This window comes from Stegastes partitus, unplaced genomic scaffold (genome assembly GCF_000690725.1).
Source record: "Stegastes partitus isolate 25-593 unplaced genomic scaffold, Stegastes_partitus-1.0.2 Scaffold126, whole genome shotgun sequence".
Classification (NCBI taxonomy): Eukaryota; Metazoa; Chordata; class Actinopteri; family Pomacentridae; genus Stegastes; species Stegastes partitus.
In genome coordinates, this window is record NW_007577857.1 from 587374 (window position 1) to 605034 (window position 17661).

Genomic DNA, 17661 nt, shown 5'->3' on the forward strand with positions numbered 1-17661 from the left:
GTTTATTTTGGTACGCTACGTTGAGGCTTTTATTGTGAAGGTTCCTCCCGGGGCTCCTGTCAGCGGGAGCAGCAGCGGAGCAGCTGTTTGGGCCGAACTCTGCTGTCCAGCCTCAGATGTCACGCACTTCTCGCAGCGTTTCGAGCTGACCGCTGAACGGTTCTGACCCGGCTCCAGTCCCTGCTGTCCTGTAGCCGTTAGCTTAGCTGCGTTAGTGGTCGGTGGACGCAGGATGGTTCTGTCCACATCACAACAAGTCGCTCTGGCTTTCACGGCCGTGCTCTTCACGTTCGTCGTCCTGCCGAGGCTGTTCGGTGTCGGCGGGGGCTCCGCGGCCAAGGACGCTAAATTCGACCCTCGCTACACCAGAAAAGGTAAGAAATGTGTGTGTTTGCGCTCCAACATGGCTCCTGGTCCCGGTTAGCTTGTCTGGTTCCGTTCGTACTGTTGGTACTAGCTGTCGCGTGCGCTGGCTAGCTGCCCCAAAATAACAGTCATGACCCAACAACCTGCATGTTATTGTTATTATTATTAGTAATATAATCATGTACAGCTCATGTTTAAGGACACTGCAGAGCAAATCAAACCCTCTGTTAAAGCTACAACCCGCTCTCGAGCCCAGTCAGCACTGGATGATCCAGCAGAGTCCAGTCCACATCAGCACCGCAGCAGGTCAGGATCATGGTTTGGACCCCGTCTACACTTCTGTGTGTATCTAATGTACTTTTTTTTACCTCCAAATCATCACTACTTGGCTCAGACTGTGTCTCATATCTGGCAAAGCCCTCAGAGAACAGCTGTGGCTCATCTGTTGCCTTGTGTCAAACTAACAGGGACCCAGTAGATGATGAAGACTATCTGCCCCCTGCACTGGACAGTAGGCCACATAGGGGATGAATTCATGAAGAAATATTAGAGACTTTTAATATATCCACATAGTTTTAGTATTGCTTTTCAGATTACATTAAGTTTTTTACTTTTAGAATTTACAAATTTTAATTTCTGCAAGGTGGTTCAGTGGGTAGCACCGTTGCCTCGCAGCTAGAAGGTCGCCGGTTCAAGTCCCGGTGAGGACACCTGGGATCTTTCTGTGTGGAGTCTCCATGTTCTCCCCGTGCAGTGTGGGTTCTCTCCGGGTTCTCCGGCTTCCTCCCACAGTCCAGAAACATGTTGAGGTTAATTGGTGATTCTAAATTGTCCGTAGGTGTGAATGTGAGTGTGCTTGGTTGTCTGTCTCTAAGTGTAGCCCTGTGATAGACTGGTGACCTGTCCAGGTGAACCTGCCTTCACCCTGAGTCAGCTGGGATAGACTCCAGCCCCCCATGACCCTAATGAGGATTAAGTGGTGTATAGATGATGGATGGATGTTTTAATTTAATCAAAAGTTCAAGTAAAAAGACACGATTTTTATGCATTATTACACATAGTTTCATATTTTTGTCTGACAAAGACACTAAAGCTTAAGCTATTTAAACTAGATGGTAACTAAATCCTGTCCGTACTGGTGCATCTTATGATCTCTCTCATTACTGTGTAAGAATTTTAAAATGCCATCAAAAGTGTGAATCATAAAGCCATCGACACAGGATTTTAAACTCTGGGTAGGACGTGCTGCTGAACAGACAAGGTGTGGCTGGTACATCGTCAGACGGGGCTTTCATCAGTCAGACGAAATAAATGCAGTAAATATTGACAGAATTGTGAGAATAAACAACCCTGAAAGTTTCAATCTGTTAAAATTAAATAAAATGTGAATTAGAGCTTTATTTAACAGCCACACGAGTTGCTGTTTGTTTCAAATTGCAAGTTTGATATGAAATTGACTCGTAGTTGAGCCGTGTTTCCTTTACTGATACCTGCTGGATCCGTAACGAATTAATACAACGCTGATGTTATTACCACCTGTTAATAGTGTAGCTGATGTGTTTTTTAGTGTTGGGAAATAATATTCTCTTTATATCCCATAATATACCCTCACTGAGCACGCAATGAAGAAAGCTTGTGGCAGCAGTGACCAGATACAGATCATATGAGTGAGAAAAATGAGAAAAAAATGGGACCTCTGTGACTTTTACTGAAGCACGATTGTCATAAAGGCTGGTTTGAGTATTTCTGAAACTTCTGATCTTCTTGGATTTTTACTACAACAGTCTCTAGAGTTTTCCTAGAAAGCACAGTGAACGGCAGAATGTTGTTATTATTTCAGAGAATAATAATAATAATAATAATAATAGATCAGATTTATATAGCGCTTTTCTGGACACTCAAAGACGTTTTACACTGTCAGTTATTCATTCACACACATTCATTCTGGTGGTGGTAGCTATGATTGTAGCCACAGCTGCCCCGGGGCAGACTGACAGAGGCGTGGCTGCCATCCTGCCCTCCGACCACCACCTCAAACAATCCATTCATACGCATTCACACCAGGCAAGGTGGTGAAGTGTGTTGCCCAAGGACACAACGACCATGAAACAGGTTACAGGGCGGAATCGAACCGCCGACCTTCCGATCATCGACCAACCAGCTCTACCACCTGAACCACAGCCGCCCGAGAAGTCACTACGAGGCTCATCCAAACAGTTGATGGTGAAAATAGAAAACCATAGTCTGACCTGCTGAATCTAGACTTCTGCTGAGGCTCACAATCTCAGTCCAGCTGCTTTTGGTGTGACGCTGTGGGAACGTTTTCTTGCTCCTTCAAACTAACAGTCGTTGTTTGAAGTCAAAGCCTGTGTGCGTCTTGTTGCAGGCTGTGTTCATCTCTCTATGGCCACAGTTCACCATCGTCTAATGACTGCTTTCAGCAGGATAATGCACTGTGTCGCAAAGCAAAAACCATCTCCAGCTGATTTCATAAACACAATGAGTTCTGTTGTCTTAAGTGGCTTCCCCACTGGGAAGGCTGCAGTTTGTGTTTCCACTTATCATTACACAGGCTCTAATCTTATTCTGTGCTGAAGTGATGACATAACAATGAAGCACCACTGTCCTGCTTCTTGTATTTGTGACAGCAGGTCCAGGCCCGGGCGCAGTCAGAGGTCAGCCCATCAATGTGAACGCCCCGGGCTCACATCAGACCCCTGAGAACATCCAGCAGATGAAGAAACGGATGGAGCAAGAGCTGAAGAGTGACAAGTACAAATCCAACAGCAACAAGGGCTACGTGTTCACGCTGATGCCTCTTTACGCCATCGGGGTCGGAGTGTTCGCAGCGTACAAGTTTTTGAAGGTAAATATACACGCAGTACCGAATTCCATGGATGAAATTTAGAAATGTGAACGACAGTCACTCACTTTGTCCATCTTACAGATCAAGTCTGCAGATGACAAGGCGCAGAAGGACAAATTTGCAAAAGGGGCCAAAAAATCAGTGGAGGCAGGTGTGTTTGGCGTGTTTGTTTGTCTGTGTGGTCTTCAGTCATGCATATTTGGTGACCATGAGTAATTCAGATACGGGGTTTTTAATCACCTTTTGTATGTGTTTGTTTTAATTCAGAGAACCAGTTGAATGAACTGGAACAAAGGCTGGCACAGACAGAAAGGATGCTCAACTCCATCCTCACCCAGCTGGACCCACTCACTAACTGGTGAGCCATGATCCGTGTCACTTTGCACACACTGCGGTCTCCAGGTGTGCGCCACACCTTATCTTCTCACTCTGTGTACACAGTTTGGGTTTTGAAACTTGATCCTCGCCCTTTTCAGCAGACATGCATCGTAGATTCACCAGCAGGTTATTCTGTTTTTTATTGTTAGATTTTGTGAGCGGTCCTGAAATGTGTAGGGTGCAGGAAAAAGCACTGATTAATAGTTTTTGTGCTTAATCAAATGAAAAGACTTCTGATCTTCTCATATGTGTTTGCCCAAATGTTCAACTATTCCTTTAGTAAGTATATGTCATACGTTGATGGAGATATTACTCATGTTCAGTGTGAATAAACATTCATAGATCTACTTGGAAATCATAAAAGAACTCATTATAGCTCAAGAACTAGACAGAGAATCAAGTTTTCAGGATTTTTCAGTATCAAAGTAACAGAAAGTGAAATTTTTTAGAGCACCTGACTTATGTGCTGATGCGCTTTACCTGCACAACCGATGTAAAAAGTTAGTCTGATGTGGTAGAATTTTTTTTTCTCCTCCAGTTAAAGAGCAGCGTTCTTCCCACATCCTCTGAGCAGCTTCTCCATCTTCAGCCTGATGGGATTTACTGCTTTTGTTTCTCTGCAGTGTGAAGTCAGTGGCTCAGGACCAGAAGAACGAGATCATGTCTCAACTCCAAACCATCCGGTACCTGATGAAGAAGAGAGGAATGGACTGTCCACCCCTGAACATCAACGGTGGGCTCAGTGTTTTTGACTGTGATTGACTGCTGCCTAATCCAGCTCACTTTTCACATTTGAATTTAGGAGTTTAGAATTTAGTTCTCTGGTTCAACCCAGTGAAGTTCGGTGTCGTGAACCTTTAGTAGTGATGCTGATATTTATACGCACAAGATGACTGCAGGCCAGCATCGTTGTCTTGTTGCATTTAACCACAATTTGAAATTCACCTCCGTCAGCCACACTGAGGCACGTCTGTGGAGATGTGTTTTGCATCTGATTTTACACTTGTGAATGTGGTTGAGGTCACATTCGCACAATGATCAGACTACAAACTTTCTTTGAGCAGTGTCTGATTAAAGTACAAAAACATGAGGAGCTTTTTCTGTGAGGCCTGAGGTTTGGTAACCTGAGCTGTATTAAAACCAGTTTGGTTGATGCTGAGCAAACTACTCAGAAAAGTTTTTGCCTTCAGCGAAACAAAACCTGATGTGACATTTTATGATGAGGATGAAAACCTGAGAACTTTCCCAGGAGCACGTACACATTTGCATACTGTCCACAGCATGCTGCTGAAGTTACAGTGAAAGCGTGTCTGAACATCTGAACCGCAGAATGTGATTTATTTTTACTGTTGATGGAGTCAAACATGTGGAGATGTGCTGAAATTGTAGTGACTTGCGATGCCACTTACTTCCATTCTTAATCAATACCGTGTAAAACCCAGGCTGCTAAAGCTAATGCTAACATCGATACTATAACCTTTTGTGTACAAAACCTTCATGTGTTCAGGACAGCAGAAAAAAAAAACTAGCCTATACAGATGTCCTTCTCCAGCCAGTGTTGCTGCTCTTTGAGAATGATCTAAAAATGAAATCAGGGAATCAGTCAAATCCATCATCTATACACCGCTTAATCCTCACTAGGGTCATGGGGGGCTGGAGTCTATCCCAGCTGACTCAGGGTGAAGGCAGGGGACACTTAGAATCACCAATTAACCTCAACATGTTTTTGGACTGTGTGTGAGGAAGCCGGAGAACCCGGAGAGAACCCACGAGAACATGCAAACTCCACGCAGAAAGATCCCGGGTGTCCTCACCGGGTCACGAACCGGCGACTTTCTAGCTGCGAGGCAACAGTGCTACCCACTGATGCACCTTGCAGCCCACTTAAACACATAATGAAACCAATGAATTCCATCATAAATCTCTGCAGTCGTCTGTCTGTCGGCACACACGAGTCTCTGTCAGTGAACACTGGCTGCTCAACAGGCATCATTTAGTAAGTCTGCTGCTTGTAGAATAAATAACTTAAAATACATACAAAAGTAATTCATATTTAAAGGATACTGATACTAAAACAACCATGTTAGCATCACTGGCTTTGAAAGTAATAATGTCACTGAAACATAATTTAATTTATGTGATATGATCCTAAAGACACAAATTTTACTGTGAGCTGAACTCAGAGGTTGCAGCCCTGATGGTTTTAAAGGTATTTACTACTTATTTCATGCCTTTTTCTTTTATTTCCCAGGTACATTAATATGACTTTGAATACAATATCATCTGCAGTTTGGACTCACACACTGAAGCCTGGATGCTCATGATGACTTTCCCATGGTCACTGATAAACATTTCTATACCTGTACTCTGTCTCTGCCTGCTAATGTCTGTCTCTCCTCAGCAGCTTCTTTCTTCCTGAAGAGTTGCAGCTCACATGTGACTATGAGGACAAGTAGTTCCTATCAGCTGTGTGCTGGACTAGTTCATTTCTGCTGCGTCCTCTGTTGATGATATTTGAGATTTTGTCTAAATACCATCTTTTAGTAAGAAGCGTCATCATATGTCATCTTCTGTCTTTCAGAATCATCCTGTGAGCGTAATCTGGACGACCTCATCGAGTCCCTCGGGGCCAGCGACACTACAGCGGACAAGCAGTCCTCTGCAGAACCCAGCGTGGCGTCTGAAAAAGTCTACGAAAAGCGTTCAGAAGCTAAAGATGACGCGGCAGCAGAGGGCGAGGAGATGAAGGAGCTCAGACCAGAAGAATCCGACGGGGAAACGGCGATCGAAGAAGAGGAGGAGGTGGAGGCAGAGGAGGAGGATGAGAGAGCAGCAGAGGAGGAGGAGGAGGAGGAAGGATCGGAGCACTCGGAGCTCATGCAGTCTCTAGAAGACTCAGCTGAGACAAACATTGAGGAGGTCGGAGCGGAGCAGCCTGCGTCGGGCCTCAGGCGACGCAACAGGCCTGAATGAACTCACAGCAGGACTTGTGCACTGTACAGAAATGTGACAGATTATAAATATTTATTATCTCCAATGCTTTCATTCCAAAAGGCTGTCTGCACATTATTCATCCAAAAATCATAGAATGCATTCATTAGGAGAGGAAAGAGCTTTTACAGTAAACACACAGGGCTCTGTTTTAGTGTTCCAGTCACACAGACCAGCACCGACTCATGAGGTCAATGAAAGCATCACGTTTTAGCTCAGTGTGCTCTGTGCAGGACGGAGTGTCAGTCAGATAGGGGTGAAAGTGTAACGTTATGCTGAAGGCAATATGCAAAGAAAACAAGATGAAGTCTCAACAGGACGTTAAAAAAAGTCCTTGTCATAGATTCTCAAAATTTGTGGAGCTCTATTGATTTAGAGCATGGGTGTCAAACTCAAATACACAGTGGGCCAATATATATATATATATATATATATATATATATATATATAAAAATAAAAGGGACTAAGTCGTGGGCACAACTCAATATTTATTGAAAAATTGACTACAATCTGAAAACAAACGGACAATCTGAAACAAGCAAAGCTTAACATTATGAACACATGAGAAAACACATTTCAGATAGAAGACACATTGGTGGCGTTCGGTTGTTCATTTTATTTCAGTCCATAAGCTGTTTTCCATCTTTTGTCTGACTATTTTTTGTGAGGGATGGCTGAAATTTTCCTGAGGTGACAATATGAGGCTGCTAATGAATGAAGGGGGAGGGGACACTCGCAGGTCTTCATTGATGTACCAACGCACCAGCAGAGCATTCTGGGATATGTTGTATTAGCAGTGCATGCACTAGATATCGGTGGGCCAGCTCTATTAAACACCTGATATTGTCTCGTATGCCAAATATAATTCCACTGTGGGCCAGATTTGGCCCGCCGGCCTGAGTTTGACACCTGTGATTTAGAGCAGGGGTGTCCAGTCCTGGTCCTTGAGGGCCACAATCCTGCATGTTCTAGATGTTTCCCTCTTCCAGGGCACCTGATTCAAATGATCAGCTCATCATCAAGTGCTGATGACGATCCTGATCATTTGAATCAGGTGTGTTGGAAGAAGAAAACATCTAAAACATGCAGGACTGTGGCCCTCGAGGACCAGGACTGGACACCCTGGATTTAGAGCTTTGGTCATAGTGGGGGTGGATCACATTTTCTATCTTTCACAAAGAAATCCACAAATGAATCCACTTCAAAATCATAGAAATAATGTACCCAAGACCTTGAGAGTCTACATGTGTTTAGGTTTTCATCGGTGTCACAGTGTTCAGTGCACCCATGGCTACGCTGGAAACAGGAACTCCTAGTAACACGTCCCAGTTTGCACAAGTTTGTACCCAAAAGAAAAATATATGAACAACACCTCACTGACTGACTTCATGGCCGCTGTCCTGAACTACATGTACCGTCCAAATCAAATAAGACTGAATTATAGCAGTGAAAGAACCATTCATGTTGTTATTTTATATTGCACAATCAATATTAAAGCTTAAATCCCCTCTCTAGGCATTAATTAATCCCCTATTATCCCATCTCTATTCATAAATATTACACATTAGATGGAACTCTGCACCATTGCTTCATTAGAATGCCTTGACCATGAAGCCCCGCCTCATGGTGCAGACTATAATACATCCTGTATTAAAGAAAACACCATATGGACATGTTAACAAGGTGACAAACGGGGTTTTCATTGGAGGGGGTCTTTAAAACGGGTGTTACTGGAGTGTTGGAGGCCCGTAGCCAAACAGGAAGTCCCATTCTTAAGGATTCTGTTGTAACATGTGGGTCCATAGTAACCATGTGCTGAACGCTGACCAGAACAGAAGATAAGAACAACACCTTCACTTCCATCTCCACATTGCATCACCTCACCGAAAGCTCTGCTGGAACATGTATGCATGGTGTGCTGTATGCTTCACACTCTGGCGACACCATCTGTTGTCATCAATAACAGTTTATTAGTAGGGAGCTGGAGACAGAGCTTTGGGATGTGAGTTTGGAGCATCCCGACACAGCACTCCTTCTTCTAGTCTGCAGACATGAAAGTAGAGCCAACGATGTCCTTCACTCTTCTGTTGTCCTTTTATAACACTATTATTAACTTTTTTGTTTGCCATTGGTTTCATTTTGCGCCTACTTGAAGCCAAACCTTCACACGGGCGACTGCTTCCTGTCTGTTTCTGCCTTTAACCTTCCTGTGGATGCCAACGGCTGCATTCAGGTGCTCGTCCAACATGTCTGCTGTTGTCCTCATCGTTTCTCCGTGATACATCCTGCAGGACATGAGAGTTTTTAAAAGTCTGGGCTTTTGCATCCTAACGCTGCGCCGTCCTGTGCTGCCACCCTCAGGTAGCTGTTGGAATAGCAAGAATCCAACCAGTGCCAGGTGTGATGATGTAACTACTCTGTGGAGCCTCACTATGAAAAATGTTCCTTTTCTATTTTGAATATCTGTTAAACGGACTGACACGAATGCTGCTGCTGGATGTGTTTAGACTGCAGAATATAATATATCGTGGAACTCTGGCTCGTGGCATGTTTAGACGTCACAACATAACCGCATGTTTTGCATTTTTTTAGCTTTTTTTTTGCGTGTGTGTGCGACCGCATAACATTTAAATTAGTTTATTCAAGAGGAGGACTGACAATCATTTGATCAGCTACAAACACAACACTTTTCCTTCCTGTTTTTTTTTAATTTGTTGAGTTTTTTTGGAGGTTTTTATAGTTAGATGCTGACTTTGCCTTATATTTCAGTTCTGTATTTGAAGTTGTGATGGTGAGAGGTCACTGTGACGAGGCTTTCAGGTACCATCAGGTGGCTCCTCTAGATTTCCAAAAACACGGAACTAGTTTTAGTCCAGATTTAAAAAGAAGAAATGTCAGTTAGTACATTTATGACTGCGATTGATTAACAGCACATTGATGTGAGTCTCAGTATCTACGACTTCTCTACATCCACGTCTGATTCACACAAAGCTGTCGTTTCATTGAACTTTGTGACACGAGCCCAAATGTCGATGTAGTAAAATGTTGTAAAAATAACACTGACAATAACTGTAATTATACATGAAGCCAAATTAGATGCCACTGTAATATAGCATTTCTTTGTGAGCTGATGTAAAACCAAAGCATGAGTTCTTATTGCTGTCCACTGATCATTGCCTTATTTAGGAAGAAAGGTTCGATCTACAAACATGGGCTTTTTGCTTCAGCCTCATATTTTCACTCTTCACTCCTGACGTCACACATTCTGCTTATTTCCGCAACTTGGAGAAATTTGCCTTAATTTGTCTTTATTTGATAGTTGTTTTGTACCGTTTATTTCCCTTTATGCATATTTACACGTCTGTGCTGAATGTTGTGTGTCATGTGGCTGCTGAGTAAAAACTGACTCAGTTTGTCTCAGTAGAAAATAAAACCCCCCAAAAATGATGCTGTTGGTCTGCATGACTTTATGACTCAAGCTTCAGTCAGAGTTTTGCTGTGTATGTTTACACCTTTTTGTTAATATTATATTTTATAATACTATGTAATACAGTCGTGACTCGATAATCCAACACTAAATGTAAAACTTCTTTTATGTCAGATATCAAGGATGTCGGATTGTCAAGACGGAGGTCGAGATACAAGGAGGGCTTGATGCTGGAAGGCTCATTAGTTGTTAATATTCATTGTTTATAGTTGTTATAATAACTAGTGTATTGTTAGAACACTACGCATCACTGGATTTCACACCTAACTGACCAGTGTGCTTGTGCACATTCCGGCCACTTCCACCCCGGGGCAGCGCTCCAACGGGCTGGAAGTGGTCGGAAAACACAGGCAGTACTTGGCTGCTGATGCTAGTTTAGTTAGTGGTCACAGTTCTGTTGGTGGTGGGGGAGTGGCAGATACGCTCCACCGTTACCATCCGTGTTTACTTCCATAAACACTGAGCACGTTCACTGCGTGTGACGTCGTCGTGTCCTCTTCTGCGCATGCGGGACACTTTTGGGTCGTATGAAGTTCACACAGCAGATCACATACAAGTCACATTTAACTGGAAATGTGAACAAACTCACAAAAAATCTGATTTCACAAAAAAATCCAGATTGAGCATTAAGTCTGAACGTAGCCAATCTGTGGGATTGTTCAGTCAGATAATACACCGTTATCCTTATTTATGACATAAAATGTCATGTCGGAGTCAGAATCCAAGGCTGTCGGTATGTTAAGGCTGTTATTCATGGGTTCTGTCAGATAGCAAGGTTTTGGATTGTTAAGGGTCGGATTATCAAGTCACAGCTGTATTTATGAAACATGTATGAAAGAGAGACTTTCTGAAGCATTATGAAAGAACTCGCAGAGCCTTGAGTAGTTTTAAGGTGGTGGATCAGCACTCAGCTGTTCTTAGGTATCATGACTCACAACGTTGACGGCGTGTCTTGTTACTATACAATTAAAACAGCCTCAAAAGTACTTTTAAATACAGGAAAGAAAAGAAAAACTCGAGATAAGCCTAAGATCCTACAGCATCATTCAAATTCAAAAATGTTACACTGGTTTAAATATGAAGGTTAAAAACCTACAGTACAGTACACTACATATGGATGTTAAGAAACTCTAATCCAATTTCCTCCTAACGCAGCACAAACACTTCTGTCTTTAAACGCCACATAGCAAACAATCAGCAGGACGGGGAGCAATAAGGAGGCAGTGGAAGCAGCAACATTAGTAATTATCTGGAGTCGTGTTTCTGCCCAACTGTTGGATGAAAATCAAGTATTTGTTTCTGTATAGCTCTGTCCAGCTTTCCGCCAACTCCCGAGAGAAATGTCTGACTGTTGCTGCTAAATCTAAATGTGCCAATATGCTCACACAAGCTAAGTGTTTGCTTTAGTAGCAGGAGAAAAGAAAAAAAAAGGCGGGAAACCTGTGACTCTAAAGTGATTCTAAATGCCTCCATCTGGCTGCTGCAGGTTCAGCGGCCTGTTATCTAGAGCTAATAACTGATTAATTTCTACCCAATAAATTGATGACCATCTATTATGATAAATGTTTGCTTTGAGTTTTCTTTAAGGAAAAACAAAAATGATTGAAGCTTCTTAGATGTGAATATTTTTAAGTTTCTTTCCTTCTCAGTGTCACAGATCAGACTCAGACAGACACAGCAGAGACAGACTCAATAAAGTGCCAGTGTACAAACAGAACAATCTGAGGAAGCTGTGCTACTCTATTTACAATTGTACAGGAACCGGAAACTGGGTCAAAGACAACAGGTCAAAAGCTAAACAGACATGAGCGGGAATGCAACCAGAACTACAGGTTTAATGAAACAAAATGCACGACTAGAGGCAGAACGGGTAATTACAAGAAACAGGAATGACTCAGGAACATCCATCCATCATCTATACACCACTTAATCCTCACTAGGGTCATGGGGGGCTGGAGTCTATCCCAGCTGACTCAGGGTGAAGGCAGGTTCACCTGGACAGGTAACCAGTCTATCACAGGGCTACACTTAGAGACAGACAACCAAGCACACTCACATTCACACCTACAGACAATTTAGAATCACCAATTAACCTCAACATGTTTTTGGACTGTGGGAGGAAGCCAGAGAACCCGGAGAGAACCCACGCTGCACGGGGAGAACATGGAGACTCCACGCAGAAAGATCCCGAGTGTCCTCACCAGGACGCGAACCGACTGCGAGGCAACGATGCTAACCACTGCTCCACCGTGCGGCCCTACTCAGGAACATTAGCAATCTTATTTATATACAAATTATCTGACCCGAACTTGGTAACACCAAGCCAGGAGGGAGACAATAGTTTAGCAGACTGACAAAACAGACTACGACAAAATCCATCACAAAAAAAAACATCCATCCACAAAAGTAATCAACAGGAAGCCAGCAGGAGCCTGAAGACTTACTGACTGTGGGCAGAATGGACGGTTCCATCAGTTTGTACCAATAGTCACTATCACAACATCCAGGTCAGAACCACTTCATTACATCTGCTACAGGTTCTAGTCACTGTTGGTCACAGTATTGCAGCTAACAGTATGACAAGCATAAGTTTGAGACTGGAGATCAAACCCACTAAAACAATCCTCAGTAGAGCTCTAAGGAGACGGCGGTGTGTTTGGCTGAAGGGCAGTCAGTCTATCAGTCAATACATCTATCAATAATCTGGTTGTTAAAACATGTTTAACTGAATCAGTCTCATTGGTGTCATCACAGAGCTTTCACACTTCTTGTGTCTACATAGTCAGAGTCTGCCTGTGACCTGCAGATGGCGCTACAGGAACACAGCAGAGGCAGCCACATAAAAGACGAAGGCTCATCTCTGCTGGATGCAGCCGCTTAGGAAATGCTCTGTGGGGTCTTTTGTGCAGATAGTGGCTCAAAAATTGATTTATTTAAGGACAGTCAAATACAAAAAATCATTCCTAGGAGTGAACAATATAGATGGAGCCATAAGCCGAGCTCTTGTCTTCAGTCAGCACAGCAAGCTTGAGACATTTTCAACACGACTCTGAAGCATTCTGGAGAAATAAACCACGTCCTCTGATCATAATTTATAATTAGATGTACAGAGTCTATTAGTGACTTCCTCTCATGCAGGACAGGAAAAAGATCTGGGATCCATCGCAAATTAGCTTGGCTCTCTCAATTAGGAAAGCAACATTTAATCAGCTCAGTCTTCTTCCACTGGGACTTCTGCCTAATTCCATCCAAAGGCCTGTGGTTAGCAGGATAATTTGTTTTTCTTTTTTTTTTCTTCTTCTTTTAAATATTCTACTCGGCAGTTGTGAATGGAGCTAAAAGTGTTTGAGCACAGGGCTGCAAAAAAAGAAAAAACTCTAATTCCCTCCACGGCTCCCTTCAGGGCTTCACTGGACTCCTAATCACACCAGAAGCTTTCTCCAGGGTGTTAAAGCAAAGTGTGCTGATGTGTGAGGACGGGGATGTTTAAAGCACGCTCAGCACTGCCTTATGTGCTTTTTGACATAACTGACATGCTCTTTGATCGGTCTGACGACATGGCAGTAATTGCTTCTGGGATGGACGTTGCCTGTACTTTAACAGACTGAGCGATCTTCATCTGAGCAGCAGAGATTTGAATCTTTGGGCAGGAAAACAGATGTGATGGTACACTGGAGGAGAGCAGTGCAGCTGTAGTGAGAGTCATATTGGTCTGGACCTCACTGAGCTGAACTGTGAGTTTTCCTCCACAGGTTTATTGTCTGTTAATAGAAGCATTCGCATAATCTAATTAAAGGCATCCTGTGGAGTTGGATGAGGTTTGCAGTGCTACAGAACTGTTTCATGAATGGGTCTGCATGTTGTTTATATATTGAACACACTTGAAAATGTACCTATTTGAACCCAGTGCAATGTGACAGTTTTGCCGTGACATGGCTGTGACGTTCAGCTTTACCAGAGGTGTCGATTCAACTATGTTTTTAGCTTTTAGTGCTGTTAATCTGACTGGTGTTTCCATTATTTTGTCCCATCAGGCTAAGGAACAGAAACACCTCCCTGTATTGGCCGGTACAGTCCAACAGCACCACAGACTGCTCCAAAACACTCCCATTCATCAGACACCTCTGTAACACAAACTGAACAGCAGAACCTTCATGGAGTGGGACTTGCAGCTCATTTACAAGCAGCTCTGTGTACACATGCCAGCGGTCTGTTAGTTCCTGTGGGAACCTCTGTGGTCTCTGATGTGTTTGCAAATCTCCTCCTTTTTCTTTCAGTGCAAAATTTGCCTTAAGTATGTTGGGAAATGTGTAGAAGGTTTAGGAGAGACCCCAATGTGTCAGAATTCTGCTAAAAGAAAGTAGCTAACAGCTGTTTGGCTGTGTTGACAGTCAAACTGTGTATAACTGAAAGAACATTAGTTTGGATAGTTTAGCACACTAATCTCGATAATCTGACACTAAATGTAAAACCGTCTTTTATGTCGGATAGCAAGGCTGTCAGATTGTCAAGACGGAGGTCGAGATACAAGGAGGGCTTGATGCTTGAACGGCCACTTCCACCCCGGGGGAGCGAAGGGGTGGAAGTGGTTGGAACACACAGGCAGTACTTGGTTGCTGATGCCGGTTTAGTTAGCGTTCACAGTTCTGTTTCCACCATCGGTGGCGGCAGCAGTGGGGATAGAATACCAACACAACCACAGCGATTACGTTGTAAATGTGCTGGCTCTGGTTGGACAACTGCTTAATTAAAAGAACAAATACATTTAGAATTGCAAGATACGCTCCACCGTTACCATCCACGTTTACTTCCATAAACACTGAGCACGCTCGCTGCGTGTGACGTCGTCGTGTCCTCTTCTGCGCATGCGGGACACTTCTGGGTCGTATGAAGTTCACACAGCAGATCACATACAAGTCGCATTTAACTGGAAATGTGAACGAACGAAAAAATCTGAATGTAGCATCAAGTCCTGCAGTGTGGACGTAGCCAATCTGTGGGATTGTTCAGTCTACTACCAAGTAGCGCTCCGTAGTCGGGAACCAAGCGGCGCTCCGTAGTCGGGAACCAAGTGGCGCTCCGTAGTCGGGAACCAAGTGGCGCTCTGTAGTCAGAAGCCTATGGGACGTTTAAATCGACCCAAATATTTTTGTGTTCTGTTGCAAGAACCGCCCCATAGAACCTCTTTAAGAACCTTCATCTTTCCCAAACGTCCTTGTCAAGTCGTAGTTTTCTCCCATCAAACGTCATTATAAACAAGGTAAAATGTCCTCATACAGGCCAGCATAACAAACCTCCGTTGTTCTATCTGCTATGTTCTTTTAGAACTCCACTTTGGTGCACTCGAACGTAACATCGTGGTTGAAGTTATGGGATCCTGCACCACAACGGAAACAGAAGGGCGGAAAAGGCCGACTGTGACTGCTTTATACAGTCGGTGTTCTGTGGGATTGATGTTATCTATCAAACGCTCAAGGGATTCAGAGGAAACAATGCAGTATGTATTACAACATCACTTTATCTCCCCGACATCAGATTCCCTGTTTGGTGTTCACTCTCCTAATACCATATCAGAGATGTGTTAAGGCTCTGCTCATGTAAACCTGCTGCTGCTGTCATAAATCCAAGACAAAACTGGTGAAACATGATGTGCAGACTTCAAATTAGGCAAACAAAAAAAATCTGCTTTGCAAATATTAAATGGAAAATGAGTTCAGTGTGTTTGTTCATAAAAGAAATTCAGACGGTAAACAGAACGTTGTTTAAAAGAAGTCATCTTTAAATTCAACAATTCTTTCATCCTAACTGAAGCCCAGATGGCATCGTCAGGGTGGCTGTTGTCTTGACATTGTCATCTAGATTTGTGAAAAAGGCCTTTGTTACAAAAACTGTGACATGGAGTTGAATAATGTGGATGTTCTCGTGACAGGGGAGAAGCTGAAGAAAAGATGCAAGTGAAGTGCATTATGGGAAATGTAGGATTGAGCATTCCGCAGCTTATATTATGCTCGGTGGTAAAAGTCAGCATAGTGTAACCTCTGTTGCTTTCTTTTTTTTCTTTTTTTGTCTCTTGTGAGTCTTCCTTCTTAATGCAAGTACAAAACTGAAACACTGGAGCATCCATTAAAATAAAATTTCAGTTACATCCCACCAGTGTTGTCCTAACTGGAGCTGATATTTGTATTTTCTTGATTTGTTTTTCATGAAAATGTTCCCCAGTTTCCTCTCAAGAGGAATCGAGGATGGCACATGTCGCCCTGGTACCTTAACAGGAATAAGAAGTCAGCATGTTGGCGCTTCTTTGTCATTATTTGAAGGGACATTTGAAACAGAAGAGAATTTATTTTAGGTTTCAGACACAGAAGTGTCCTTGTGGTCCCTGGATGTCTTCAAAGTCAGCAGGATTGTGTTGTCAGAGCTCTGGCACTGTGCTTCATCAGATATAAAGCCAGCAGACAGTGTTTGCAGAATGGTCCTGAAAGTTCAGACTGAAAGGGCAGAAAGCTCTGCCGCCTGTCTGACAAGACCACTGCCTCTGTAGTGGAGGGAAAGAAATACATTTTAATGGCATTTATCACCATCCAATTTATTTCTCTGATGCTCAGACTGTGAGACGAACATTTACTTGTTGTTCACATTCTATGGATCATTGTTCACTTCTGTTATTCTATTACCTTTGCCTCATTAACTTGATATTTTTTATATTAATGTGAGCTTCTTGTAATGAATTTGAAGAATTCCTTCTGCTGCGGCCTCGATTAGATTATCCTTCTAGTGAGCATCATTATTGTTTTATTCAATGAAGCGCAACTGGTTTTCCTTTTCTTTGCTCTGCTAGAAAACACTGATCCTAAAGTATTCTCTGAATGATGCTCTTGTGAAGCAGCCAAGGTTGTGAGTCTCGCCTGTGGCCCCCCCAGGGACTGATCCTGTGGCTCTACTTGGGTAAAACGGACCGGCCAAGGACCTCGCCTTTCCAATAGACTTTTCCTTTCTTCTCCTTTTTTTTTTTACTCTGCAATTCCCGATAAAGATCAGCAATCTGGCTGCTCTATTTTTAGTGAAGATATTACAAGGAGGCAGGAGGAGGGGGGAGAGGCTCCGGCGTTGGATGCTGTTTGCTTCCTGTATCATTCAGAGCTTCATGGCTGCTTAAAGACCAGCGCTGTGCTGACCCACTGCAGCCCCCCATACTTCATCTGCTGTGATGAATTGCCTCATTAGCAACAACATTAAAGGGACTCGACACCCCAATTTCACAATTCAGCAGCTGGTTCATTTTAAATTGAAATGGGAAGCAGCACGTAGAGGGAAATGAGGAACATTATCACTGTTTTTCTAAGAGTTCAGGTACGCTGTGACCTGAGCTGACCCCTGCTGGTGATCAGGTGGAATCCCCGTGAGGCCGGATCAGTCCTGAATCTACACTGATAGGGGATGATGTAGAACGGTCCCTCTCCACCTGTCAGACAGGTGTGTTTTAAATCAGGCTTCCACTCTGTGATTCTGATTCTGAAAGGATTTGACTTTACCAGTGTTATCTTATAGCAGCTCCTTTAGGGTTTCTAGATAT

General features: G+C 43.2%; 1 protein-coding gene across 2 annotated transcripts; it reads left to right on the forward strand.

Moving 5' to 3' along the window:
• Nucleotides 1-56: 56 nt before the first annotated feature.
• LOC103354935 (neurofilament light polypeptide) lies at nt 57-6663 on the forward strand. 2 transcript variants are annotated; one of them, XM_008278541.1, is made up of 6 exons: nt 57-374; nt 3015-3232; nt 3314-3383; nt 3500-3590; nt 4234-4343; nt 6192-6663. In XM_008278541.1, the coding sequence occupies exons 1-6, from the start codon at nt 233-235 to the stop codon at nt 6581-6583; spliced, it is 1023 nt and encodes a 340-aa protein (XP_008276763.1). In that variant the 5' UTR covers nt 57-232; the 3' UTR covers nt 6584-6663. The 2 variants fall into 2 exon arrangements, with proteins under 2 accessions (XP_008276763.1, XP_008276764.1); XM_008278542.1 differs by having other exon boundaries at nt 3018-3232.
• Nucleotides 6664-17661: the final 10998 nt, after the last annotated feature.

Bases quoted from the DNA above. Each gene is read 5' to 3' on its own strand.
- LOC103354935 (XM_008278541.1), top strand. From the start codon at position 233: ATGGTTCTGTCCACATCACAACAAGTCGCTCTGGCTTTCACGGCCGTG. The intron at 3,233-3,313 runs GTAAATATACAC...TCCATCTTACAG, and splicing joins CAGCGTACAAGTTTTTGAAG to ATCAAGTCTGCAGATGACAA. The intron at 3,591-4,233 runs GTGAGCCATGAT...GTTTCTCTGCAG, and splicing joins CTGGACCCACTCACTAACTG to TGTGAAGTCAGTGGCTCAGG.